We start from the raw sequence: 24714 nt of genomic DNA on the forward strand, positions 1-24714 counted from the left end.
AACAATCACCACCTTCCCCTCCATTCATCTTCCAACTTTACGATTGACATTTTCCGGTAACCAATTTCTACTTGAAATAATGAAGTTCACGTCCGCTCTCGTTCCTCTTGCCGCTGTCTTTGTTGTCTCTGTCACATCAGCTTCTGTCAAAAGGGACGTGGACCCAAACCTGGTCCCTGACCTCGGATTTCATGCCGGGGTGAACCCTACCGGTTAGTATCTGCGCTCTTCATCTCGGGTATTCTGTGAATCCATAATAACCGCCACACAGGGACTGGGGACTGTGATGGTGCCGTCAACGGACGTGACGGCAGGCCCATAAAAATCCCCTGCGCGTGCCCTCCAGACCGCAACACTTTCTTGCAGGTGACTCCGCTGCTTTCGTCTGATTGTGTCAACATCTGACGTTCGTGATATCAGGCTTTGAATGCGAACGTCGCTGCCGGACATGCAATCAACAATCCCCCTATTGCCGTCACGTTCCCGACGGATAACTCTAAAGCTTCAAAGAACACGCGTATCATCGCTTCTCTCATCACGCTGCAGAACCTTCACGGCCCCGGCCAAGGTTGTCCTGCGGTATCAACGACCCTTCTTGCCCAGCAAGCTGCCATCAACGCAGCGCCCGGAAAGCGTACAAGTTCTGCGGATATTTCACGACTTGCGCCTGATCTTGGCTTCCACTCCGGTGTGAACCCTACTGGTGGGATTTGGGCGTTTGACTTTGAGAATGAGGAATACTGACTCACGTACGTAGGTACGGGAGACTGCGACGGCGCTGTGAACGGTCCCAATGGCCAACCCATTAAGATTCCTTGCGCATGCCCGCCCGATCGTGCGACCTTCCTCCAGGTAAAGTGCCGCCTCCGGTTTCTTTGGTACGGCACTAACGAAGATCCATCATCCAGCACCTGACAGCTGATGTTACTGCCGGCCACGCCGTCAACAACCCTCCGATAGCAGTCATCTTCCCCACTGACAACTCTGTCCCCTCCCAACTCGCTCGCATCAACACCGCTCTCATCACGTTGCAGAATTTGAACGGACCAGGGAAGGGCTGTCCTGCCGTTTCTACCACACTCCTGGCGCAGCGACAGGCTCTCCAAGGTTAATTACAGAATGCGAAGCCATCCGTACTCTTATCTCTTGTCGTGATCGAGCTGATTCCACGTACATTTTACCTATATGCTTCGTTATTAATTGAGTTGATTCCACATATGTCGGACACCGAATGGGATGAGTGTCAGCAGATTTACAACATAGTTTGAAATGTATGGATGTGCCAAGTATGTGCCATTGTTTTCCCGTTTCTCACCAACGTGTTTTGTAGGTCTCACTGATGCAAAACGATCGGACCTAGCCGGATAACCTGTTACATTTTCACCCTCATTAGGATTCGACGCCCCTTGTCCAGTGATGCGCCTACCGCCGAGGCTCCACACTGCACACTGCACAGTGACAGCGGATGTTCGTTGTGATATATTCATCCCGCTGTGCGTCTTGAAACTAGGTTTCGGCGTGCGCCAGCAGCTAACGCCACTCCAATTTTCGTGCCCATATGGAACTACGTTAACTTTTGACTAAAACCATGACCTACGGCTTATTATTGTGGCTCCATCTAACTGCCTTGACATCTCGGAGTCATACGAACGATGGCCCTCGACATAAAAGAATATGCTGACGGGAATATTTTGGCCGTGTCCGGTTGAGTACATGCCGATATCTCCGCTTGTTGTCCGCTCTTCTCCCCAGTCGTACGCTGTTCAGGTCTCGTATTCAACGTTCCGACTAATCCCCTTTTTTCCGGATCTTGGGCCTATTTTTTAGGACCTGGCCGTAAAGTGCTTCTGCTAAACTTTCAGGTCAGCTCTTCCCGACCTTTCACAGCTCACAAGACCGGCTTGATTGCCTGAAGTGATATCAGAGGGACACAATGTGATCCGCGATGTTCTGGTTCCAACCCCTTTTTCTTCGCAATATTCGCTGGCCTTTCCTCTGTCCTGATGAGGGTGCATCTCATCAGCATATACACGCATCTCCCAAGTAGGATTGCGAGTCTGTGATCGGCCTCAAGTCCATGAAGCGCTACGTTGAGAGCGGTGCGGCGTGCCCATTCGAGTATACACAGCTTGGAAACTTTAAAAGGTATGATATGGGCTCCATCTCTCTCAGCGCTGGAGGTGTAGCCTCCTTGAACGCTCGAGCTATGTATGCGCCTTGCTTCACCAACTTGGAGACAACAGGACGACTCGCTGACTGCGTGGGCGTTCAGGGCCACGGTACCCTCGTTTCTGCATCATTCAATATATTGCCGGTCACGGCCATGCGATGACCCGGCCAGATGCGGCCAGATGCTCTCATATTTCTCATGATTTGGTGACACTCAATTTCGAGTATATAAGACCTCAGCATCTGCTCTTTCTTTCAGCACTCCCAAAACTCCTTGCACACCCCAAGCATTGACACTTTTACGGAGGTGCGCACTGCGGTCTTCGAGTGCACATCGATGGCGCCCTGACTTTCCTTCACTCATCAGATGATGATCAAGTTGACCTTTGTTGCTGTTGCCCTCACCGCGGTCGGTGTCAATGCCATCTGTCCTGGCTTCAACTACGGCATCGCCGACCTCGGGAACCAGAACTGTGCGCCTTTCCACCCTCCACCCCTGTACTTTTCCGGCGTAGCCTACCCTCTGATTTGCTCATACTGGTGTTCTCTTGATATCGCAGACCGTTTCTACGACGACTCGTGCAAGGCCGTTGAGACCTACATCGCTACAGGCGTGAACGTGTGCACGAGCGGCAAGTTCACCTGCTCCTCGTCCCCGGTCACCATCACCGGGGCGAAGATCCTCAATAACTGGTACGTCTCCGCGCACGTCTGAGCCACACATACCATTAGACATCCTACTTCTGGACAGGTATGCCTGCCGCTCTGACTCTCAGTCCGGGTCGTGCAACGGCGAAAAGATCAGCGTCTGCGTGAGTTCCTTGCTAGACCCTGCATTGCTATCGACATCGCTGACGGTGCTTATTTTCTTTTTGTCAGTGCCGCAACGACGGCAACTGAGTTGGACTCTGATCAAGGAGGCACGAGGAAGCAGTCGAACATCTCTCTGTACTCATGTAACACCTACTGCCTGAAGGTGCATGTGCGCAAAGATCTCTTAAATAATGCATTTCAGCACGAAGCGAACACAGAAAAGAAACTATGAATGGTGCAATGATTATATGAATAATTACTAAAGGATAGGAACAGGGAGTCACTGAAGTAGGTGAGCATGTCTCTGATGGTTGCTGCGGCTCAAGCCGAGTCCCACAACTCGAGCTAGGCTATCCTCAGCGACATTTCCTTGAGCTGGAAAGACTCCGAAGGATGTAACTATGAACGGTATGATAATCTATGGTTCCTTTTTCTTCCTCTTTTAGAAAGGATGTTCTAGAGTCAGCTGCGTCAGCAGCTCGAAGCCCTCCGACCTATACGTGTCGTTGGAGAGCGCGAGCGAGACCGCGCCGTCCAAGAAGGTCATCAGTGCGGGCGACGCGGACGAGTATCGGGGCCAGTGCACAGCGCCGGTGCGCGGCGCGCCGACGTTGGGGTCGAGCGTGTGCGCGAAGCGGACGAAGAAGTCGACCAGATCGAGATTCCCGGACCCGTAAACGTTGTCAGATCCGTGGAACTGCGCGCCGCATGTCAGCCGAGCTACGAGCCGTGCGCGCGCGCGAGGGAGATAAAAACAGAGAGGACGCACCGAACCCATGTACGGCAGGCTCTTCAGGCGCTTGGACACTGCGGAATCGATTTAGCACAGGTGTGAGGAATGGGTCCTATTGGAGCGGAGAGAGAAAACGCGTGCGTACGGAAGGCCCAGATGCGCTGGTGCGCGTCTGCCCGTGCGCGCAGGAAGAAGCGGCGCGGTGCTTGGAACGCGAGGTCGCCCTGGAGTGCGGCGAGGTGTTTGTACTGCGGCGACAATGCGTTATCTGCGCCTGTGTCGAACGGTGAGCCCTGTGCGGGGTCGGAGGGGTAGAGCGCCATCAGGCGGTTGATGTCGTCCGCGGTGGACTGGGGGTAGTAGTTCGATGCTATATACCCGCGTGCTTCGTAGTCGGTCCTGGATTAAATCCAAATGCGTACGTTGAACAGAGCACAAAGGCAGCGGTGTTCGTAACGACATACGTAACGTTATGGGAACTCAGCGAGAAGAACGTCCCTTCGTCTTCGCAATCCCCTGAGGATAAGTAGTTAGTCTCCAATGTCGAACCAGAGAGACTGTTAGGACGCACCCGAGATGAAAGGCATGTCTGCGACCCTTCCTTGCTCGGTGAGCAATTGTGCATTCTCTTTCAAGAATACCCCGTCAGCTCGTGGCCACCACGGCAGCTGCATAGACTTCAAACCCCAAATGTCAACACCTCTCACACCAATGATGCAAGAAATATCGTCCGGCCTACCTGGTAATCGAATATCGACGGTGTGCTGTTTGACGCAGCCTGGAACACATCGTACGGCACCTGGCGCAAGCACTGCAGCGTATCGCTCGCGCCCGCACACCCTGTCCGCTCAACCATAAGGTTATAGTACTTCTGCCCGTGCATGATGTCGCCGACGGGCAGCGGCGAGCCGGACTGCATGATGCCGCCGCGGAACAGCCCCTCGGCGTTACCGTCGTTGGCAAGCACGTGCGTGCCGACTGACATTGCGCCTGCGCTCTCGCCCCAGCTGAAGGGGTGCAATGAGCTCCACCGGCGCGAATACCCAGTGCTGAGATGGATATCTACGTACATGATGACTTTCTTCGGGTCTCCACCGAACGCGTCGATGTACTTCTGGACCCATCGTAGGGCCAGACGTTTTGAACAATAAAAGAGCTTTTACGTTGGCAAAGGCTTGTACAAGGATTTATCGCACTCACAATCCTGGAGGCCGAGGTTCCCAACGCCGGCATTCTTGATTTCAGCTCCACCTAGAGGCCCATAGGCTGAAAAGTTGCAATGGATCAACGCACGAGAAAGCAAACAATTTCAAAGTTTTTATAACGCACCAGATAATCTAACGTCCAGGAAAATGCAACTCAGTCTTTGGAAAACACGTCAGGAGGACAAAGAGGCTCACCTGTAGTTCATGCTGATATAAACCACGGGCAAACCCAAGTCGAGTGACGTTTGCACAATGACGCCGCCGTCGTATCTACAAAATATGATCAACTTACAATAAAGTAGTTTCAGATAGCGAATGTGTTACATCGCAGTCTCCTCTGCTTGGAACCCGCCTAGATTGACAGTGCTGAGTATCATAGATGTAAATAGACGCGATGCGCTCACCGCCGTAGATATACTGCCGGACCGCGAAATGTAAGAAATGATTCTAGCACAAGTTTCGGACTACATACCGCCATCACAGGTAGCTTTGATATCCTTGTGACATTTTTGTGAACCCGCATGTTGACGGTCAGGCCCGCATCGCGTCAGAATCCATCGAAGACTAGTGGTTGGAAAAATCGCGAACAATCTTCGCCCTGCGCGTTTCCGCTTGAGCGCAGAGCACCCAAGAGCTGCGCGAGTTCTTCGTTCGGGGTGACCGGCATCACAGGTTGCTGGGGACACAACAAGCCGAATGTCGTGGCGTTGTACGTGCCATTGTAAGGTGGATGCGGTTTGGGGAGACGCAGGCGACGGTCTCCAGTGCTGTTCCAAACGAGTGGATTTAGTCGCGCGGCCTGCGCGCACGTCGGGCTCGATGGACATACGGGGAAAGAGCATAAGGTATGCCGAGAAACTGCGAGACATTGCCTGAGCCATTTTCCAGGAACGTCCCGTGGTCTAGGCGCACAGTCGGTCGACTCGAAGAGCTCAGATTGTGAAAGGCGACTCCCACTACCCCAAATTCGACGCCCAAGGCGACTCCGAGTAGCACCGCACTACCTATCTGTAAGAACCACTTCATGATAAGGCGAGTCGAACGATGGCAATAATTAGAGATTCGAACGTTTGTGGAAAAGGCCCTTGGTTATTTATAAGGGCATTTTGCTGGTCTTCCGGGCTAAACAAGCAGTGACGCGTCTGCGAGGCAAGAGTCAAGATGTTTGATCCAGACTTACAAACGGTAAGGGTGAGGTGCGATGACTGTCCCGATCACACTGATGAATATCGCTTGAGCATCCTTTTAGTCGTTTTGATGATATGAGCCAGTCAAAAGAAGATGAGTCATTCAGCGCGCTTAGCGCTTAGCACTCAGCTAGGTGGATTTATATCGCTTTCTCCACGAGATGCGCGGCCGAAATGCACATGCAATAATACTTCAGGCCCCGATATGCACCATGGATGCATCAGCTCGTAAATGTAATTGAAGCCGAAGTTGATATTCGTCAAGATTCTCCGAGGCGTCCGGAATACGGGAACATCCAAACTTGAGGCTTCCAATGAGACGAATTTTCGAGATCTGGAGCCGGTTTGATCGATTTGAACCGCATTTTACAGAAATGCTACATATAGCCATACAAGTCACTGTAGATCATAGCACAAGATTAGAGAAAAAGAAATAGATTCATAAGGGATTTCTGGAGACGCACCCTTAATTCCTATGGGCGATACGATACTCTTCGTCCTTCATCAACTCATCTTTGAAGACCGCCCGGACCTCGCTATCGAAGTTGAACTCGGCATGCTGACTTGATGCAGAGTAAGAGCGAGAAGAGTTTCGATCACCAGTCCCATATACCGCATACTTCCAGCCCTTCTCACGCACTCCAACTAGCCGCATAAAGGTGTCTAGGCTCAGACGTTCCCTCTCGTCCGATGTGATTGGGTCTGGACGTCGTGCCAGCATACCATACCCCTTGATCAACCAACTGGAAATACGGTACTTCCTGGCCAGGAGGATCATTTCCACTGCACCGGAGTTCTGAACATTCTTTTCCATAGCATTAATCGCCTTCATCCGCATCTTTGGCACCTGCCACATATCAGCCAGTTCGAGCACGGCCATCCACTCGTCTGTACTCAAAACTTCAGATCCGCCTGGTAGCCTGCCGAGATGAACATCGGCTGTGTCCAAACTATGGACTATGGCTTCACTCACTGAGGGTAAGTGACTTTCAGAAAGCACCTAAAGCCAAATATGGTGACCTGACTGGGGAGGACTATGGGATTATCGTCACTCAACCCTTCCTTCTCCTTTCCTCCTTGAGGTACCAGAAACATATCAGCGAAGGCTCCCTCATCGTCCGGGAGCATGCATTTAGGAACTCTAAAGAGGATATTCTCGACCTATATCTCGTTCATATGTCAGAAGCATCTGAACCAGGCAAGGTGCTGAAAGCGCTTGTAAATATCATGAGCGAGAACTCACTTGAAAAACCACAGTCTCGAGATAGAAAACCCGATCCCGTTTGAGAGAAGGACGTAAGCTTGAATTGGCAGGAATCGAATGAGCCTGTGATTCCTCTGAATTGGTAGGAAGCGGAGGTATGGAGTCCTTTGAATCAGCGGGAAGAGAGGGACCTGAGATCATGATGCGGCGATGGGGCGATGAGAGGAGAGACTGAGGGTCATCAACCATAGTGCGATGATTTATTGAATCTTTGCGCAGCAATTAGACAGCCTTTCACATCGTCCACGATGCAAACAAGGTCTTCTTTTACGTCCATCAAGATACTCTGCGCGCTTGGAGATGCGTCCCTGAGGACATCTGCGAAGGACAGGCTTCCATACAGAATCAAAGCAGGCGTGAGGACTGCGCCGGGACTCCAGTCCAAGTCATGCGGCAGGTGCAGGGTACTGCACTATCCATTATTGTTAGTACATATCGCGGTCGATACCAGGATTTAAAGTTTGAGGACAATACGTGAACTTGAAAATGCAGGAGAACACAGATAAAGCGCACTCGGAGAAGAGATTAGACCAATTTCGGCGATGGTGTCAAAGATGCGTAGGCGCCAATGTCGTTAGCTGCGCAGAGCTGACTGTAAGAAGAGCTCTCGAACTTCTAAACATGGACAACAAGGGAAGTTCGTGTGGTACCGCGTAAACGACAATTTGCCTGTCGCTGGCTCTCTCAGGATGCATCGGTGTTCACTGACAATTACCGGAGTCTGCATATAACACGAGGTGCATTAGCGCCATGGAACCAAGTGGATATTAAGGCAGATGAGGCGTAGTGCGTCTCTTTGGCATCAAAAGTAAGATATCGGAGACGTACCAATCACTCAAGACGTGAGTTCTGCGCCTATGATACTGCGAATGTTGCACAGTCTATCCTTCGTCTTCCTCCCCCCCCACACCCATGCTCTTGTCGACGGTACCAACCGCATCGCTCTCCTGTTGAACTGGATACAAACACTTGTGGCACGCACTTCAGGCTTTTGTAAATATAAACACCGCAGAAATTCAATAGATCATACTTACTCCATTGCCTCGAACCCTTCGTGCGCGACCAGAGAACGCTCTTTTGATACGCAGTGACATGAGACGTTTCTTGAGTACCTCTGTCTCAACAAGAATACCAACAAGAGAAAGGGGATAGAAGCTCACCTCTGAAATTTTGCAATAGCCACGAGCAGCCATGTACCCAAAGGCTCAGATGCACTGAGCTATCTCCTTCGCTCCCCGTCACCAAATTTAGCCAAAGGTACGCTTGCTCGTATTTCGTTGAGCTCATTGGGGTTCAAGCATCACGACTTGCGGGGTCGCCGGAGAGCATAACTGTGCATCGTGGTGCACTGGTGATCCAGAAGTGTAACATTCAGTAAGGACTCAGGAGGTTGCAGAGAAAGCTAGAGAACGGTATGTAGTAGCTGAGATTCCCACGCTACTGAGCGCAAACTGGGGCCGAGGCTCTCGCCGATTCGATGCTTAAACCACCTCGGGCCCCACATACAGCCATGGAGACCACTTCTGACATACAGAACTCCCCCCAACCGTGACGGATCATGACTCGTCTTCCTCTCTCATCTATTTGCGTTTCCCTTTCGGTTTCTTTCCCTTCGCAGCTTCATATGGTGAGTCGGTGACACGGCGAAGAAACTCCATCAGTGCATGTTCAGATCGGATGTGTGAGTACTCACCATCAACGCGGTGGGCAGCACGATATTCGTCGTCATCCATCAATTCGTCTTCGAACGCCGCCTGTATCGCACCTGCGAAACCGAACTGGTTCCGTTGTTGTTGCGCATAGACACTATAAGGGTATTGTCCGAACACCGCATGGTTCCAGCTTTTCTCTCGGACCTCTGCCAACCGCACGAATGTATCCAAGCCCAGGCGTTTTCTCTCGTCCGCCGTGATATGTTCTGGGCGTCGTACCAGTATATCGCAGCCCTTGGTCAACCAATCGGAGACACTGTATTTCTTGGCCAGGAGAATCATCTCCACGGCGCCTAATTTTTGAACTTCGCTCTCACTTGCATCGATCGCCTTTGTGCGCATCTTTGGAAACTCCCACATATCGGAGAGTTTCAACACGGACATCCACTCGTCTACAGTTAAATCAGTGGACCCGCCTGGTAGCCTGTCGAGGTGAATCCCATAAATAAACACCATCTGCATCGCAGCTACGGGTGCGTGTAGACTCACTGAGGGTAACTGGCCTTGAGGAAACTCTTGAAATCGAATGCGGTGACCTGAGCGGGAAGGATTATGGGATTGTCATCGCTTGATCCTTCCTTGGCCTTCTCTCCTTGCGGCATCGAAAACATGCCAGCGAAGACACCTTCATCGGCTTCAAGCCCATATCGGGGCACCCTAAAGAGCGTATTCTCGGCCTAGGTCTCCAATTATGTTGGGATTTTGGAATATCAGGCAATGGCAACTCACCAAAAAGACCACCGTCTCGAAGTAAAAGGAATTATCCCGCAAAAAAGGAGGGCGAGCAATTATATTGGTTGGAGGAGGACAAGGGGGTTCCCTTGGATCGAGCGGAAGCAAAGTACCCCCACTTGGATCAGCGGAAAGTGAGGTAGAGGAATCAGAAATCATAGCGTAGTGGTTGGTGGAGGAGCTAGACTCATCGACATCGACCGCAGTGCGATATTATATCGGTCTACCCTCGTGCACTGTGCGCAGCATCTTTCATACTGCATGTGCATCATACACGATGCAAACAACACTTTTTTTGAGGTCCGTTAATAGATTCTGCGCAGTTCGAGGTGCATCCCCGAGGTCTTCTTTGAAGGCAGAGTTTCCATATAGATTCGGAGGGAAGGTGCGATGATGTCAAAGAAGAGTCCGCTGAAACCTCGACCCCGGACATGCGGCAAGCGAAAAGAAATCATACCATACATGACAGAGAGTATCGAGAATGAAAAACAGAACCAACAGAATACATTGCTTAGAGTCGAAGAGGAGAAACAAACACAGACAAGAGATTAAACGAATTGATATAGTTGCATCGAGGAACCTTGCGACTACTAGCACTGACGCAATACCGTCAGTTGTACAGGAATGCCCGGGACCAGGAAGAGTGTACAGACCTGCGATAATCGATGACAAGACGTGCTAGAATGTCTGAGAAACGTCGTTGTATTCACCGGCACGTACTGGAGTACGACATGACAACGGTCAGCTGATTTTATTGTTTTCCCCGATGCATGGTGGAGATACATACCTTTGCTTCAGATGAACAGCGCGGTACTCTTCGTCCTCCATCAACTCGTCCCTAAAAACCCTGCGCACTTCTTCTACAAAATCAAAACACCCTCGATAGTCTCGCGCATAATACGAGTTGCTCAGCCTCCCATAGTGGCAGACATACTTCCAGCTCTTGTCTCGCACCTCTGCCAGCCGACAGGATGTGTAGACCCCCAGACGCACACTCTCGTCGGGCGTGATAACGTCTGTGCGCTTTGCTAGCGCTACATAGCCCCGCATCAACCATTTCGAAACACAGTACTTTTTGGCCAATAAAATCATATCCACTGTGCTCAGGTTATGAATATGACTCTCAACTGCATTGATCGCCTTTGTCCGCAAGCCTGGAAGCTCCCACAAATCAGACAGTTTGAGTACGGACAGCCACTCTTCTCCTGTGAGAGAAGCAGACTCGCCGACGAGCCTGTTAAATTAGACAGAGATTTATCAAGCATGTCTCATATACTATTAAAACCTATACTCACTGAGCACGCTTGGCCTTGAGAAAATTCTTGAAGTCGAATACAGTGATATCGGTGGGAAGGATTATAGGAATACTATTACTTGATCCTTCTTGCACAGTTTCGCCTTGAGGCATCGAGAACATGTCGGCAAAGACACCTTGGTCATCCTTGAGTACGTATCGAGGGACGTTGAAAAGAGTGTTCTCGACCTATAGCACATATTATCATGTCAGAAGGGCCCGTACCTTGTGATCTGCCAGCTGCCTTCTCAAGCACTTCTACTGAAATCTTACCAAAAAAAACACAGTCTCGAGATGTAGACCATCTATCATTGAAGCACATTTTGCTATATCGACGCATTCTTCCTTCAGGATTTCGGAAGCTAGAGATAGTTGTTTACTGACAGGCCGCTCGGAGATCATGATGTGATGATGCAAGGACGAAGCTGCTGCTCCTTCAGAACGGCGTGTCTTTTATGGAACTGCTCGCAAATACTGTGCGCAGCATCGATGCAATGTTGCAGGAACGTCCGCGCAGAGACTGCGAGGTTTTGTATCGGATGGATGGTACAACATAAATCGTTGAGAGTCTGCGATAAACGCTGTCTGGAGGTAGAGACGGCGGAAGTAGGGAGGGGTGGAGCGAATATGGATAGAATAGACGAGGCCAGGGGCTAGCAAGAAGCACGAGTAAGAAACGGACAAAACGATGGTCGAAGGACAAAATGTTGGCCCACGTGTAAGCCCTGTCCAGACATCACTGCGATTCTGAGCACTTTTGTTATCACGGTTCTATGATGTATTTGGTTGAGCCTGCTCAAAAATCTCGTCATATTTCGACAGCACTTGAGCTATTGTGGTCAAAAAACAAAAGCATGTCTTTGCAACCTACGGCTGCGTGAGAATACAGAAAGATAAGATGATGGAATGAGCTCCACTCACCCGATAGTTCATTGTTGCTTGCAAGCATTCGCGCACGACTCTACATTCGGCTTTGGATTGCTCGCCATCCGTATTGCTACCCAACAAAAGCTTATGGCAGTATTCCCGGGCCCAAGAGCTGATCGGCCTGGCTACGCTCCTGGCGACTGTTCGCTCTCTCAGATCTCCGAACGAGACAAGATGTAGACGAATTTCCATTTGAGAGCAACATGAGTCGAATACACGACCGTTCCTAGTATTTATTCGTTGTTCCAATCTCTATTTTTGGCCCTCGTTCCGACCCATCATCGCCGTGTTCGTATCGCCAAGTGGTTGTCCTTGACACTCAGCTTGATAGTGTTACGTGCAAAGAAGAGCGGAGAAATGAGCGGAAGAGCAAATAAAAGCTGCAAAGGGGGATATTTCCTTCCCGTTGAAGAGTGATTTGTGATTTGGTCGAACGTCCGTTTGAGCGGGCATGTCTGTGCAACCTAAATTTTCTCACGCTGTTGAATTGGACAGGCGGGTCGCCAGACTGCATGATGGTGCATTGAATTATTTCGTATATTATATTGTAGCTCAGAGAGGAGCGATTATTGAGGTTCCAAAATTGAGAGAATGAATACGAAAGCACGAGAAAGTACACTAGCACCATCATTGATGTATTCATACATTGTTGCATGCAACGCCGCACAGAGACGCAGAAATGGACCTACAAATGAGCTAGGCGGCATGGCTTAGAATCAGCGCGAGCAGTTCGTCGATGTATCTCTTAAACACATACGTACCTTAAGTTGTATGGGCCATGCGAAACTCTCCGTCCTCCATCAATTCGTCGTTGAAAATCTTCTCTATCGCATCCTTGAACCCAAAACTACCTCGTATATCTCGTGCATACACCGTGTTGTATGACGCATACATCCCATAGTCGCAGGCATACTTCCAGCTTTGCTCGCGCACATCCACCAGTCGTAGGAACGTGTCCAAACCTAGACGCTCTCTCTCGTCAGCGGTGATATGTTCTGGGCGCCTTGTCAAGGTCTCATAGCCCTTGATCAGCCATCTAGAGATGCGATATTTCTTGGCCAGCAGAATCATATCTACCGCGCCCGAGTTCTGAATCTGTGTCTCGGTTGCATCGATCGCTTTTGACCGCATCTTCGGGAACTGCCACATATCGGAGAGTTTGAGAACGGACATCCACTCGTCCACTGTGAGAGAAGCAGACACGCCAGGAAGCCTGTTAGGGTAAATGTTGCCTATTAGTAACTCATATACGCATTCTGAATCTCCTACGCAACTGAGGATAGCTAGCCTTCAGGAAGCTTCTGAAGTCGAATGCAGTGATGCCATCAGGAAGTACTATAGGTGTCTTGTCGCTTGCTCCTTCTCTATCTTTGCCTACATGGGGCATAGAGAATATACCAAAGACACCTTCGTCATTTTCGAGTCCGTATCGAGGAACTCTGAAGAGAGTGTTTTCGACCTATGGCCCTTCTCATGTCAGAAGTGTTGTCCGTGCTTTCCAGGCTGAGTAGAATTGCGCAGCTCACCAAAAAAACCACAGTTTCGAAGTAAAAGAAGCTATCTCTCACAGGAGCAAGCTGCTGTTCTGCACAGGCTGGCTCCGGTTTTGGAGTCGACACCGACGATGAGGGCGGGATGGAGGTAGGCTCAACAGCAATCATGATATGACAGTCTGAGAAGGTGAGGTGTGCAGCACCTCGCTGAGCTGATGGTCTTGTATCGATCGGCTCCCATGCCTGGCACGCAGCATACACAGGCTTCTATCTGAACCGCACTATGCCCACGATGCAAAGACTGCGCCCTCTCATGTCTGGCAGTCACATTCAGCACGCTTCTAGAAGCGCTTAAAAATCATCTACGCCAGATGAGCTTCCGGGTTGGACGTGTAAATAACGATTAGGACTTCACCAGACGAAACATATGAAAAGAGTAAAAAAGGTGACTTTCCACACATATTTGAGAAAGGTAGTATTAAAGCTTGGAATGCCTGGGGCTAAGCGCCAAACATGGGGGCTCACAACGTAAAGACGCGCTGCCGTGACATAGGGACCTTTGCCAAGTTTGCGCGTGCCAATATCTGTCGACACCGATTGCATGGTGCACCTCAAACAGTAGCAAAATTCTGCATACGACGGAATCAGAAAAGGAGATTGATTTCTCACTATGACTATTTCTTCTTGCCTTTCCCCTTCTTCTTTGTGAACTTACGTTCTGTCTGCTCCACGTTACGATCTATAGTAGCTTATCGTGACATGAGTGAAGAAATAAATGCTCCGTCGAGTGACAGATTGGATATCGGGGCACGTACCTTCAACGCTAGATACATAAGCACCATCCTCCATCAATTCATCTTCGAAGGCAGACCGTATCGCATTCTTGAAGCCAAAACTACCTCGTTGGTCTCGTGCATATACTGTGCCACCGCTCATTCCGCAATCACAGGCGTATTTCCAGCTCCTGTCGCGCATTTCTACCAGCCGGAAAAACGAAACCAGCCCCAGATGCTCCCTTTCTTCAGGCGTGATAGGTTCGGGACGACTCGCTAACTTTGCATAGCCATCGAGTAACCATTGAGAGATATGGTACTTCCTGGCCAACAAAATCACGTCCACGGGGTGCGCGTTCAGGATATGACCCTCAGTTGCGTCGATCGCCTTCTTCCGCATCTTTGTGAAGTTCCACAGGTTGGAAAGCTTCAGCACGGACATCCACTCGTCTAACGTAAGGGAAGTTGATACACCAGGGAGCCTGAATATGATTGAGCGCATGCTGACAGTGATCAGAGCTTATACGCACTGAGGATAGCTGAACTTGAGGAAACTCCTGAGGTCATGTGCAGTGACCTCAGCGGGGAGAATGATTGGTTCATCTTCACTCGCTCCAGCAGTCGTTTCTTCTTCTTGAGACATCGAGAACATTTTTGCGAATTCACCTTCGGCCGCCTCGATCCCGAAACGAGGAACCCTGAAAGTAGTATTCTCAACCTAACCTCCGAATAAAAGTATGTCAGAAAGGACCCAGAAACACTCATCCAAGGCAAACATCACAAGTATCGGAAGCTCACCAAGAAAACCACGGTCTCGAAATAGAATAGCTCGTCTCGTATAGGGGGGGTAAATTCTCCCGTGTTTACTGAGACTGACGGAGACGATTCTGCGATAGGCTCACCCATGGCGTAAGGGAATGAGCCAAAGCTGATCCTGGACCATGAAGTTGGTCTTTATTGACTGAGTCGCATGCCGCGCAGCATCCACGATGAAGGCCGGAAGAGGTTCCCGAGGTCGAGCTTGAGGTTAACGTAACCTTTCCCACGACCGCCCAAGCGCTCGAGCCACTCTCCCTTTGCAGGCGAGCCACAAGCCACCATGAGCTTGGACTTCCCCTTCGTATATATACTTCGCGAGTGCGAGCAGAGGTCATACGCCTCTTTTTATAGCAGGAATTGCATTCCCTAACACTGCAGCGCAAAGGCCAATTCCTCCCACGAAACCCTCATCACCATGTCCGATCCCGCTCCCAACAAAACTCAAGACCCTTTGATCGCCAGCACAGTCTCCAATGATCAACTACAAAACCTAGCCTCTGGAGTCTCAACACTCACCAAAGGAATTGCCGATCTCCGGACACCGCTACAGACACCTCTCCAGGCCCCTCCAAAAAGAACAGTAGCTCCTGCACTCGCACTCGCACCCGCTCCCGTAGCACCGACGGCCCCTGACGTGATCTCTTTGAATGTCCCCAGCTTTGCGACACTTGCATCCATCAACCCCACGGTTACTGTGTCGCCCTCGCTTCTCTCCCAATTCCATCTAGTCGAGTTGGCGGTAATCAAGGCAATTGTAAACCACAACTTCCGGGCGGCGGACCTCTACAAGCTCGACCCCCAGCACAGGGGTCGAGGCGGCTGGCGCGCCCATGATAGAGATGCCATGGAGCTGGGGTCCCTAAGCTCCGTCATCATTCCTCTCGGCACATATTTCTCCATCCTCGGATTTGCCATCGCCCCTGCCAACCCGTCCATTGGGCCCATCGTCTCCGGTTTCTGGGCATATATCGCATCACTCATGCAGTTTGCCTCGCAATACGAATGGGCCGCGATCCACTTGTATCACGTCGATTTCTTCACAACGCGGCGCCGCGAAATGCAGTTTGGCGACTACTCTCAGTGGGGCCGGATCGACGTAGATATCCTGAGTCGCCGCTTGTTAGGCCACAACAAAGTGGCGCGTCCTGACGCTCTCACACCAGGTATACTTTGCATGGTATTTTCTCTCGAGCGCAGTTCGAGCTCGTGACATAACTGAAGGGGAACTTCACGAGCGTATCATCATATTGGAGCGCTGAGAGCACTACAATAGTCGTCATCTTCCATCAGTTCTTCCTGGAAAACTGCTTGTATCTCCTTCGCGAAAGTGAACTGTTCTCGACTACCCCCATAGTAACTCTTTTTTTTCTCATACCCATATTTCCAGCTCTTCTCACGGACTTCGACCAACCTCACAAATGTGTCCAAGCCCAGGTGTTTTCTTTCGTCGGACGTGATATGTTCAGGGCGTCGTGCCAGTATATCGTAGCCCTTGATTAACCACCTAGAAACGCTATACTTCTTGGCTAGGAAATCATGTTCACGGCGCCTAGGTTTGGAACCTGACTCTCACTTGCATTGATCGCCTTCATCCGCATCTTCGGGAATTGCCACATATCGGATAGTTTGATCACGGACATCCACTCATCCACTGTCAAAGTAGTGGATCCGCCTGGTAGTCTGTTGAGGTGAATCCCGCAAATATGAATTTATTTGAGACTGCATCGCAGCTATGGGTGCAGTGGCGTGTAGACTCACCGGGTAAATAGCCTTCATGAAACTCTTGAACTCAAACGCAGTGACCTGAGAGGGAAGGATTATGGGATTGGTATCACTTGATCCTTCCTTCGCCTTTTCTCCTTGCGGCATCGAGAACATGCCAGCGAAGACACCTTCCTCAGCTTCAAGCCTATATCGAGGCACCCTAAAGAGTGTGTTCTCGGCCTATGTCTTCCATCATGTTAGAATTCTGGGATGTCTTGCAACGATAACTCTAACTCACCAAAAAGACCACCGTCTCTAAGTAGAAGGAGGTGTCTCGTGAAGGCTCAGTTGGTTCACAAGGGGCATGAGTCGCGGGTTTTTCTGGAGTAGGAGGCGAAGAAGCAGGTCCTCTTAAATCACTGAAAGAATTGGGGAACATGATGGCCATGGAGGGGGGAAACGGCGTTCAAACACGGTTATTACCGACATTTTATGGACCTGCCGTGCACCTGCGCATCTTCTAGACAACCTTCCCTGCGTCTTGTGCCACGCTCATGACCCACAAATCATGCCTCGCGTGATTGCGAATACATCCTGCGCATTGCGGGACGCAGTCATCAGAAAAGAAACCAAACTTGAGGATCACGCAGAAAGTTGGCTGTCTTTGACGATCGCGCTCTATATCATGGTATATAAATCGACCTGAGACAAAAGGAGGACTGGTTGAAATGAGGCGTCAGATTGCGCACGCACAGAGATTAAATAGCAAATTGTACCGGTCACGTCGAAATAAGCATCAGGATCAGCGCCGAGACATTTCCCTTCGCAGAGATCAGAGGATCATGACTATGCGCAAATGAATACCGCTGTGAGAGAGAACATCATTATTGACACACACAGCCGCACGTCGAATACGATCTGTTTGGCGTCGGACTGTGCTAGATACTTCGTCATTCAATGACCATACACTAATCCGTGGTAGATACAACACGAGACGAGGTAAACCTTTTAGGGCCCCCAATACGTATGAGTACGGACCTTTAGTTCCTATGGGCAGCGCGATATGACACTGCCGTGCATGGTTCCGACGAATAGCACATATTCCCACCACTCCACCTATTTCGCCTTTTTCTTGCCCTTTGGGTCATCACTGAAAGCGTTATCAGATCTGATTCTCCTCCACTACTCTCCTTATAATTGACGGCGATCTTCCTGGTTTTCGGGACATCATATCTGTCGTCCAGTGTGATATTGCTCGTCGAAATATAGTTGCCATCATCGTCCGATTTCTTTGGCTTCTTCGCCTTCGAGGTGGCCCCCTTCCCTCCTGTCGCTGTACTCTTCTTCATCCTTGCGTTCTCAAGAGGAGTGTCGGCGTGTTTTGGGGCTGGTTTACCTCTCTTTCCCTTCTTCGCCTCTTCATCCTCCGTCATCCTAGCCAACTTGATAAACTCGTTCGGCAATCGCAGTCGATCTTGTGAGCCACGGAGGGTTTGGACAAGGAAACGAGCGTGACGACGCATAGCCAGTAATACATTGAAGGCGTTGATACGTCGTGGTGGACTATATCTTATAAATACGTCCTCGAAGGAAGGGACCACTTGGACGCAGTTGAGTTCCCATTCCGGGTGTCCTGCTCTCACGTGAAGGACGGGGTAGTAGACGTATACGGTGAATCCGACATAGTCGTATCCAATCCCATTCACGAACATACATTTGGGGATCTTCAGTCGCGGTTTAGGCTTGAGCTAGCAACAAATATGAAGTATAGACGCGATACAGCTTACTTCGAGCTTTTCCCATTCGACAGCTTTCACCTTGGCTCTCGTTATCTCTTCCTCGGAAAGCATGTGCCATCCTTCCTTCACGGCGTCAGGAATTCTCGATTCCTCCGTCTCACAAAGGTGCGCAATGAATATCTTCAATGTTCCCTGAAAAAGCCATGCGAGCTGGGCAGAGACTCTGTGCATGGAGGGGCTTACATCAAGCAGTTTTGCGACGCTTGAATTTATGGACCCCTCCTCTAGACCTACATTGGCGTCTCTCTTTTGGGATTTGCCTTTGGCTTTTCCTGCATTTCTATCCTCTTTATGATTACCCAAGGTTTCCTTCGCATCCGCGCCAAAAACCACGGGATAGAGAATGGACAGATCAGGAGAACCTGGGTCAGCGATAAGCTCCATTCTCGTGCAAAGATCGCTCGAAGAGTATGAGCCGAAACATCCAAGAATGAGAGTCATCTTCACAGATTTTCCTCTAAAAGCGTATCCTATCAGTAATGTACCAATTTGAGATATAGACGGCTCACGATAAAACTTTGCTATTCTTCACGTAAGAAGCGCCCTCTACAATTGGTCCAATAACGCGCTCGACGCCAAGCTCCGACGTGGCTTTGTGATTGCCGGGCAACAGACAATTTTGAAGCATGGTGAATGCGACGTCCAATTGCTCATCGCTGTCATTCTCTCCATCCCACAAGCCGAGGGTGATGACACCTGATGTGAGGCTGGCAACTTCGGTTTCAGGGGAGTTTTGGGAGTCATTGATCTCCGTGACTGAGAAGGTTCCGGCCGGCAGCTTTTTTTCTAAACTCTGGGGATATACTCTCATCGGTGCTCGGACGACCTCCTTACCATTTTCAATATCCAATGTTTCGTCAAAATTCTGCAAAGATAAGAGATCATGATTAGGACGATGGAAAGCCTATCGAAACACATACCGGCCAAGTATCAGGAATTAACAGCGTGTGTTCCTGAACAGCTTTCAGAATAAAGATCGCATGATGCAATACTTGGTGGAAAGATGTGTGCACTGTACGACGATCCAACCCAAGAAGTTGTATATTTGAATCATTTGACAAGAAAAATCGCCAGCCGTACTGGGATACAAGGCTCAGTTGGCCAACGTTGCTTGCACACGTGACAACTTAATTAGGATGCGTCACCATGAAACAAAAATGGCGACTTACCTTGCATGCAATGCCGACTGACTTCCTTCGGCCGCTTCTCCACGCATCACTCTCCACAAGACGCCATGGGCATCCTGCCAAGTCTTCATTCCAGATTCGACATTGAGACGCTTCCAATATTCATCGTCTCTGGCTTCAATCGGCTGATATTGTTGATCCCGGACTTTGTATTATCAGCTTGGAGAAGTTCTCGGTCGACCAGCGGATCCTTGAGCTTTGGAGCTGCAGAGCTTGGACGGCGTATCACGATGTTAGGAATGTCACTGTGAATGCGATCGATCGTACACGAACGAATCTAACATGGCAGGTTTGCTCACAACTTGACATCATCGCTGGCAGCTGGAGTGGTTTGAGGTGGCATTGAAGATCTGAGAAACTAAAAATTGACGAACGATAAACTCAGTGCGTGTTACTACGCTGAGCACTGGTGGAGGTAAGAGACACAAGTGCATTTATCATGATCGCATCATATCGCTGTTAGAAGCGTTATTCAAGATCCCGACTTCTTCTGATCGTTATCATCTAGCTGCTGTAACGCAATCCTCCCCTTCCTTAATTTGAGCTATATGAATCTCTCAAAGCTCAGCCGATTGCAGAGTTTCGATTTGTTGTCCAAAAGGCGAGATCGATCAGCTTCCAAATACAAAGCAAACATCCTCCGGCATCTTCTCCTCTCAACACTGGTAATTCAGTCGGATTGGAACAATAAATAGAATCCTGACCATCGTGTCAAATTTGAATAGGTGGAAACATTGGACTGTCAGACACTCACCGTCGTTCCTCTGCGAGAGGAATGTTTCATAAGGAGAGCGAGTATTCTTTGAAGATATTGACCAATTCGGCGGTATGCCGTTGAATTCGGAGGAACGTGTTGACTAAGTATGCACGAGTCTGTGGACTGACACCCTCTGTGGGTTGAGGAGTGTAGGCTTCATAAGCGCAGAAACCCCACTCAAGACGCCCTTCGGAATTGACTTTGTAGCGCGGGAAGAAAGCATAGACAATGCAATCGAGCTGGGAGTAGTTCATTCCAAAGAAGAAGAACTTGCGTGGAATTGGAGGTTTTTTCGAGTCGGAGGAGACAATCGGCTGTGATTAGGTTATTCGGTTGCATCAATAAGTCGGTTGCAGCAAATACTAGGAACAGGCACTTACATTCCACTCTGGGTCCCATTTTCCATCAAGGCAGTGGGCCTTGGTCAGGTGCATCACCAGAAGCTGTAATGACGGTTGAAAGATTTTTGCTAGCTCGACAAGCCCTTGCGATCGATCGGGCATACGTTCTGGTGGCCCTGGCCGAACACAGGAGATTTCTGCATGCTCAAATCTTTTGAGATTCTCCACGTGGTGAGCCGCAAATAAAATGGGTGTAAATCCATTAGGCAGGCCATTTGGTAGGTTATCACGAGTCGGACGACAAGCATAATCGGGACATGTTGAAGACCCGAAATCGGACGAGTATTGGGGGAAAGCGATGGACATTGATCTTGTGAGAAATAATACTTGTGAGACGTTATAATTGATACCATGATTTAAACTGACCTAAGCACCTCACAGCCTCGAATCTGATAGCAGACGGCTGGAAGAATGGTGTCAAAAAAGCTCCTGAGACCAAGCTCGCGATATCTAGTAGCGCCAGGATGCCCTTTCGAGAAGATTTTGAGGATAGTCCATTCGACGCTGTAGAAAGCTAAGTCGGGATCCTGGACTTGATGTAGAGTTAAGTTCGGCAACGGATATGGGATGGTGGAGAAGTCAGCCCTTGGCTTGTACAACACGATCGGCCAAATCGTATTCATGCCATCGAGATACTCGCATATGCACGAGTGTAAGAGAGAGGCGACCGAGTCCGGCTGCTCGTTCTGGGCCGCTGTCTGAAATTATTGTCATCGTGCTATTGCCTTGGACAGACAGATCAGCCTTGCCTTCCAATCTTCTGGGATATCTATAGGTTGAACATCGTACATATCGTGGGACTGGATGGTTTTCATTATTTCATGGATGCTCAAGCCAGCTCTTCCATCATAACCCCAGTCTTGCCTCTGTTCAAAGAGCCAATAGTGAGGACCAAGTGCGAGAGGGCTATGTAGGAGTGAGCTTATGAATTGACTCCCGTTATACTAGAAGTTACATACCTAAGTGTTGGCGGTACTTTATCCTCATAACGAGAGCCGCCTGTCTCCTTGATTCCGAAATCATCGAGCCACTTCGGGAATGTGATATCCATAGCCTTGCTGAGCTCGGGCATGATTGATAAATGGTGGTTGTAGATATGGTGGAAGCGAGGGTTTACAACAGTGTGTCATCTTAGGTGGCATCAGGAAAACCGCCTAAATCTGACGACGCCTGACGAGGTCGGCGGATCCCGACATAGGCATGCCCTGACAAGCACTGGTAAGCTCGGGCATGGTTTTTCAGCTCTCACCAGGCTTTGCCAGTCGACGCGATCTCATTCAGGACGGTACGACTACGGCACAACAGTGGTACAATTACAATGCAATACCTTGACAGCCCCAAGCCGCTCGCTACAGCCAAATTCATGTAAATTCAAGTTGATTCAAGCCTGGCCACGCAAGCAACAACAGGAGCCCGAGTAATGAAACAAAAAGATGAATTACAGCGGACTGAAGTTTTCGCAGAATGAAACACCTTCGTCATCAAGGGCCTTGTCCTCTGGGTATGAATGATTGTCCGAGTTGCACTCATACTTACCCGACTTGTTTGTGTCGCTATCGTCGCCACTACATTGTCTTCGTTGTTGGCTTGTCTTCATTGTTGTATGAGATATTTGAGTTGCCTTTTGGGTCAAGATTCTCATCTTTAAATGGATTGTGAGAAGTCCTATATATGAAGGTGGAGTAAGATAAGCTGAGTGTGAAGGTAAACATAAAAGCATTGGGACCAGGGTAAGGAAGTGGTAAGGAGGTAAGAGAATGCACAGAATCACATCAAAATGACATGTCGCGGTTTGCAAAGACACGTCGCTCACGCGTCGGACTTTGAAACACGTCTTACTCGCATCCCTTATGTTGAGTGTCGCAAACAAGGCACTTGGTACTAGACAGTATGTTGTTATCGCTATATGTGCTGAGAATCACTTACAATGTTGCTATATGCACTCATTTCCACCATTTACCCCTGACTATGCTTTCTCCTCTCTTTGTCTTAGGTTCTCTCAAGTTGCATATTAGTCATTTGAGATTCAGTGATAACTGTATGCTTGTAGGCAAGTATTGCATCATACTTTGAGTCAATATCATGATTCTCCCAGCTGGAAGCTTGCTGGTTGGCATGGCATAAACAATGTATGTATATCCTCATGTGACACATGCTCAAGCAATATGATCGCACAAGTGTTAGAACTGTGTCCTAACACGCGCTTGGCACATGGACAGAAGGAAAGGTCAGGCGTCTCACCTTTGACTAGACAGTAATGACTAGGACTGTGACTTGACATGTGTCTAGGCACGTGACTCAGGACATGGTCATGAGCTATGCATATGACTTGGACTCAGGCTGATTACCATTTACATGCTGATGCATGAATGCTTATGTACTATGATCTCTTTTCCTATTGTGCTTACCGATGTCGATTGTGATTGAGTTCTGATGGAACATTGCTGCGGACAGACATTTGATATACTTACTATATATGGTTACATCAAAGAGCCGCAGAGTATGAACAATGACTGTGGATTACTTAGCATTTAGAAGCACAGACCATGCGTCCGTCCTACCCTAAACAGCATGTACTATAAATAGGAGAGCTGAGCTTCTTAGAAGATCAGCTCATTCACTTTGTATACATCTTGATCTCTGCACTGCACCCGGTGCCTGGCCCCTTCAGCCCCCGCTTCGTGAACTCTGCCAGATCCATAGAACCATACTCAGTTTGACGAAGCACTGGACCTGTCTCAAAGCTCTCATCATTCTCTACTGCCTGCAACCTATCAAGGACTCGCTGCCTATTGAGTCATTTTTTGGGATCCCTCCGAAGTTATCTGCTGCATCGGAGAAGACTTGTTTGTACCAGACAAACAATGACATTTAGTTAACCAACACCTTTTCCATCTATTTGAGGACAAGATCAACAGTGATCAAGAATTCCTGAACCAAGCCCAAAGACGATCGGTCGTCTTTATACGTTGGGCCGTCACGATCACAATTAGTCCAGGGAACCCTTCTTAGTGCAACAAGTGCACGTGATAAGCCTAGTAGCTTAACAACAGGCCAGCAATGCTGCATGCTAGGGTATGAGAAATACAAAGATGAGTTGTACCTTGCATCTGGCTCTTTCTTCCGTTTTCTTACTGTTTACTGATCTTGTCTCCACTAGTATATAGATAGGTATGTGATGTTTGCAGCTGAAGTTGCACATGCATGAGGCCCTCCCTGCACAAGAAAACCTCTGCCAGCTTGCAGTTGTTGTGTAGAGAGATACTGATGTGTCCATGCATTGTGCCAATATCATATATATTTAGGTATAAGCAAGTGCTTGTTAGGACCGTGTCCTAACACGTGCTTGGCACGTGGACAGAAGGGAAGGTCAGGTGCTTCCTCGGACTCGAACTATTAACGACTAGGTCTGTGACTTGACACGCGTCTAGGCACGTGACTCAGGACATGGTCATGAGCTACGCACATGACTCGGACTCGGACTGTTTACCATTTACATGCTGATGCATGAACGCTTACATACTATGATCTCCTTTCTGCTGTGGTTACTAACGTCGATCGTGATCGAGTTCTATTTGATATTGCTGCGGACAGATATTTGATATACTTACTATATGTTACGACTGCTCGTCGGTAACCCCAAGAGTAGGAGGTTCTTCCCTAGGTCGCTCGTGGAGGATGTGTGGAACGGTGGTCTCGACTGTATGTGTAGCACAGGAGCCAAAGATGTATTGCGATATAGCAA

General features: G+C 49.3%; 13 protein-coding genes across 13 annotated transcripts; 3 read left to right on the forward strand and 10 right to left on the reverse strand.

Annotated features, from left to right (window-relative positions):
* Positions 1 to 79: 79 nt before the first annotated feature.
* On the forward strand, positions 80 to 1112 carry HETIRDRAFT_427282 (uncharacterized protein; the record flags this gene model as incomplete). The annotated part of the gene is made up of 5 exons (XM_009548414.1): positions 80 to 212; positions 272 to 366; positions 421 to 688; positions 758 to 852; positions 909 to 1112. The coding sequence occupies 5 exons, from the start codon at positions 80 to 82 to the stop codon at positions 1110 to 1112; spliced, it is 795 nt and encodes a 264-aa protein (XP_009546709.1).
* Positions 1113 to 2539: 1427 nt separating this feature from the next.
* Positions 2540 to 3069, forward strand: HETIRDRAFT_115608 (uncharacterized protein; the record flags this gene model as incomplete). Its single annotated transcript, XM_009548415.1, has 4 exons — positions 2540 to 2642; positions 2730 to 2862; positions 2921 to 2981; positions 3049 to 3069. 4 exons carry the CDS (start codon positions 2540 to 2542, stop codon positions 3067 to 3069), a joined length of 318 nt encoding a protein of 105 aa, XP_009546710.1.
* A 355-nt stretch (positions 3070 to 3424) lies between these two features.
* HETIRDRAFT_101349 (Esterase/Lipase) lies at positions 3425 to 5946 on the reverse strand (the record flags this gene model as incomplete). Its single annotated transcript, XM_009548416.1, has 13 exons — positions 3425 to 3679; positions 3752 to 3789; positions 3861 to 4114; positions 4180 to 4231; positions 4287 to 4392; positions 4455 to 4722; positions 4786 to 4804; positions 4916 to 4981; positions 5045 to 5052; positions 5116 to 5190; positions 5245 to 5272; positions 5509 to 5687; positions 5750 to 5946. 13 exons carry the CDS (start codon positions 5944 to 5946, stop codon positions 3425 to 3427), a joined length of 1545 nt encoding a protein of 514 aa, XP_009546711.1.
* A 627-nt stretch (positions 5947 to 6573) lies between these two features.
* On the reverse strand, positions 6574 to 7560 carry HETIRDRAFT_101348 (uncharacterized protein; the record flags this gene model as incomplete). The annotated part of the gene is made up of 3 exons (XM_009548417.1): positions 6574 to 7027; positions 7081 to 7268; positions 7351 to 7560. The coding sequence occupies 3 exons, from the start codon at positions 7558 to 7560 to the stop codon at positions 6574 to 6576; spliced, it is 852 nt and encodes a 283-aa protein (XP_009546712.1).
* Positions 7561 to 8206: 646 nt separating this feature from the next.
* HETIRDRAFT_168891 (uncharacterized protein) lies at positions 8207 to 8564 on the reverse strand (the record flags this gene model as incomplete). Its single annotated transcript, XM_009548418.1, has 3 exons — positions 8207 to 8359; positions 8406 to 8474; positions 8532 to 8564. The coding sequence occupies 3 exons, from the start codon at positions 8562 to 8564 to the stop codon at positions 8207 to 8209; spliced, it is 255 nt and encodes an 84-aa protein (XP_009546713.1).
* A 130-nt stretch (positions 8565 to 8694) lies between these two features.
* On the reverse strand, positions 8695 to 9984 carry HETIRDRAFT_459140 (uncharacterized protein). Its single transcript, XM_009548419.1, has 4 exons — positions 9813 to 9984; positions 9573 to 9760; positions 9065 to 9507; positions 8695 to 8989 (listed from the first exon to the last, which is right to left on the reverse strand). Exons 1-4 carry the CDS (start codon positions 9972 to 9974, stop codon positions 8952 to 8954), a joined length of 831 nt encoding a protein of 276 aa, XP_009546714.1. The 5' UTR covers positions 9975 to 9984; the 3' UTR covers positions 8695 to 8951.
* Positions 9985 to 10405: 421 nt separating this feature from the next.
* Positions 10406 to 11232, reverse strand: HETIRDRAFT_168889 (uncharacterized protein; the record flags this gene model as incomplete). The annotated part of the gene is made up of 4 exons (XM_009548420.1): positions 10406 to 10411; positions 10469 to 10502; positions 10603 to 11049; positions 11111 to 11232. The coding sequence occupies 4 exons, from the start codon at positions 11230 to 11232 to the stop codon at positions 10406 to 10408; spliced, it is 609 nt and encodes a 202-aa protein (XP_009546715.1).
* Positions 11233 to 11880: 648 nt separating this feature from the next.
* HETIRDRAFT_418110 (uncharacterized protein) lies at positions 11881 to 12228 on the reverse strand (the record flags this gene model as incomplete). The annotated part of the gene is made up of 2 exons (XM_009548421.1): positions 11881 to 11976; positions 12031 to 12228. 2 exons carry the CDS (start codon positions 12226 to 12228, stop codon positions 11881 to 11883), a joined length of 294 nt encoding a protein of 97 aa, XP_009546716.1.
* Positions 12229 to 12542: 314 nt separating this feature from the next.
* HETIRDRAFT_440186 (uncharacterized protein) lies at positions 12543 to 14598 on the reverse strand. The gene is made up of 7 exons (XM_009548423.1): positions 14345 to 14598; positions 14218 to 14277; positions 13945 to 14158; positions 13563 to 13891; positions 13311 to 13495; positions 12798 to 13249; positions 12543 to 12732 (listed from the first exon to the last, which is right to left on the reverse strand). Exons 4-6 carry the CDS (start codon positions 13695 to 13697, stop codon positions 12799 to 12801), a joined length of 771 nt encoding a protein of 256 aa, XP_009546718.1. The 5' UTR covers positions 13698 to 13891; positions 13945 to 14158; positions 14218 to 14277; positions 14345 to 14598; the 3' UTR covers positions 12543 to 12732; position 12798.
* HETIRDRAFT_445032 (uncharacterized protein) lies at positions 12543 to 15208 on the reverse strand (the record flags this gene model as incomplete). Its single annotated transcript, XM_009548422.1, has 9 exons — positions 12543 to 12732; positions 12798 to 13249; positions 13311 to 13495; positions 13563 to 13891; positions 13945 to 14158; positions 14218 to 14277; positions 14345 to 14784; positions 14833 to 15020; positions 15101 to 15208. Coding segments are annotated over 6 exons (1011 nt in total). The 3' UTR covers positions 12543 to 12732; positions 12798 to 13249; positions 13311 to 13495; positions 13563 to 13890.
* Positions 15209 to 15536: 328 nt separating this feature from the next.
* On the forward strand, positions 15537 to 16331 carry HETIRDRAFT_427287 (uncharacterized protein; the record flags this gene model as incomplete). Its single annotated transcript, XM_009548424.1, has 1 exon — positions 15537 to 16331. The coding sequence occupies one exon, from the start codon at positions 15537 to 15539 to the stop codon at positions 16329 to 16331; it is 795 nt and encodes a 264-aa protein (XP_009546719.1).
* A 434-nt stretch (positions 16332 to 16765) lies between these two features.
* On the reverse strand, positions 16766 to 17273 carry HETIRDRAFT_427288 (uncharacterized protein; the record flags this gene model as incomplete). The annotated part of the gene is made up of 3 exons (XM_009548425.1): positions 16766 to 16801; positions 16880 to 17065; positions 17124 to 17273. 3 exons carry the CDS (start codon positions 17271 to 17273, stop codon positions 16766 to 16768), a joined length of 372 nt encoding a protein of 123 aa, XP_009546720.1.
* Positions 17274 to 17865: 592 nt separating this feature from the next.
* Positions 17866 to 22041, reverse strand: HETIRDRAFT_427289 (uncharacterized protein; the record flags this gene model as incomplete). The annotated part of the gene is made up of 13 exons (XM_009548426.1): positions 17866 to 18573; positions 18613 to 18756; positions 18808 to 19081; positions 19134 to 19489; positions 19545 to 19734; positions 19794 to 19926; positions 20111 to 20161; positions 20566 to 20668; positions 20697 to 20882; positions 20949 to 21279; positions 21336 to 21663; positions 21706 to 21875; positions 21929 to 22041. 13 exons carry the CDS (start codon positions 22039 to 22041, stop codon positions 17866 to 17868), a joined length of 3087 nt encoding a protein of 1028 aa, XP_009546721.1.
* Positions 22042 to 24714: the final 2673 nt, after the last annotated feature.

Source organism: Heterobasidion irregulare (assembly GCF_000320585.1).
Source record: "Heterobasidion irregulare TC 32-1 unplaced genomic scaffold scaffold_05, whole genome shotgun sequence".
Classification (NCBI taxonomy): Eukaryota; Fungi; Basidiomycota; class Agaricomycetes; order Russulales; family Bondarzewiaceae; genus Heterobasidion; species Heterobasidion irregulare.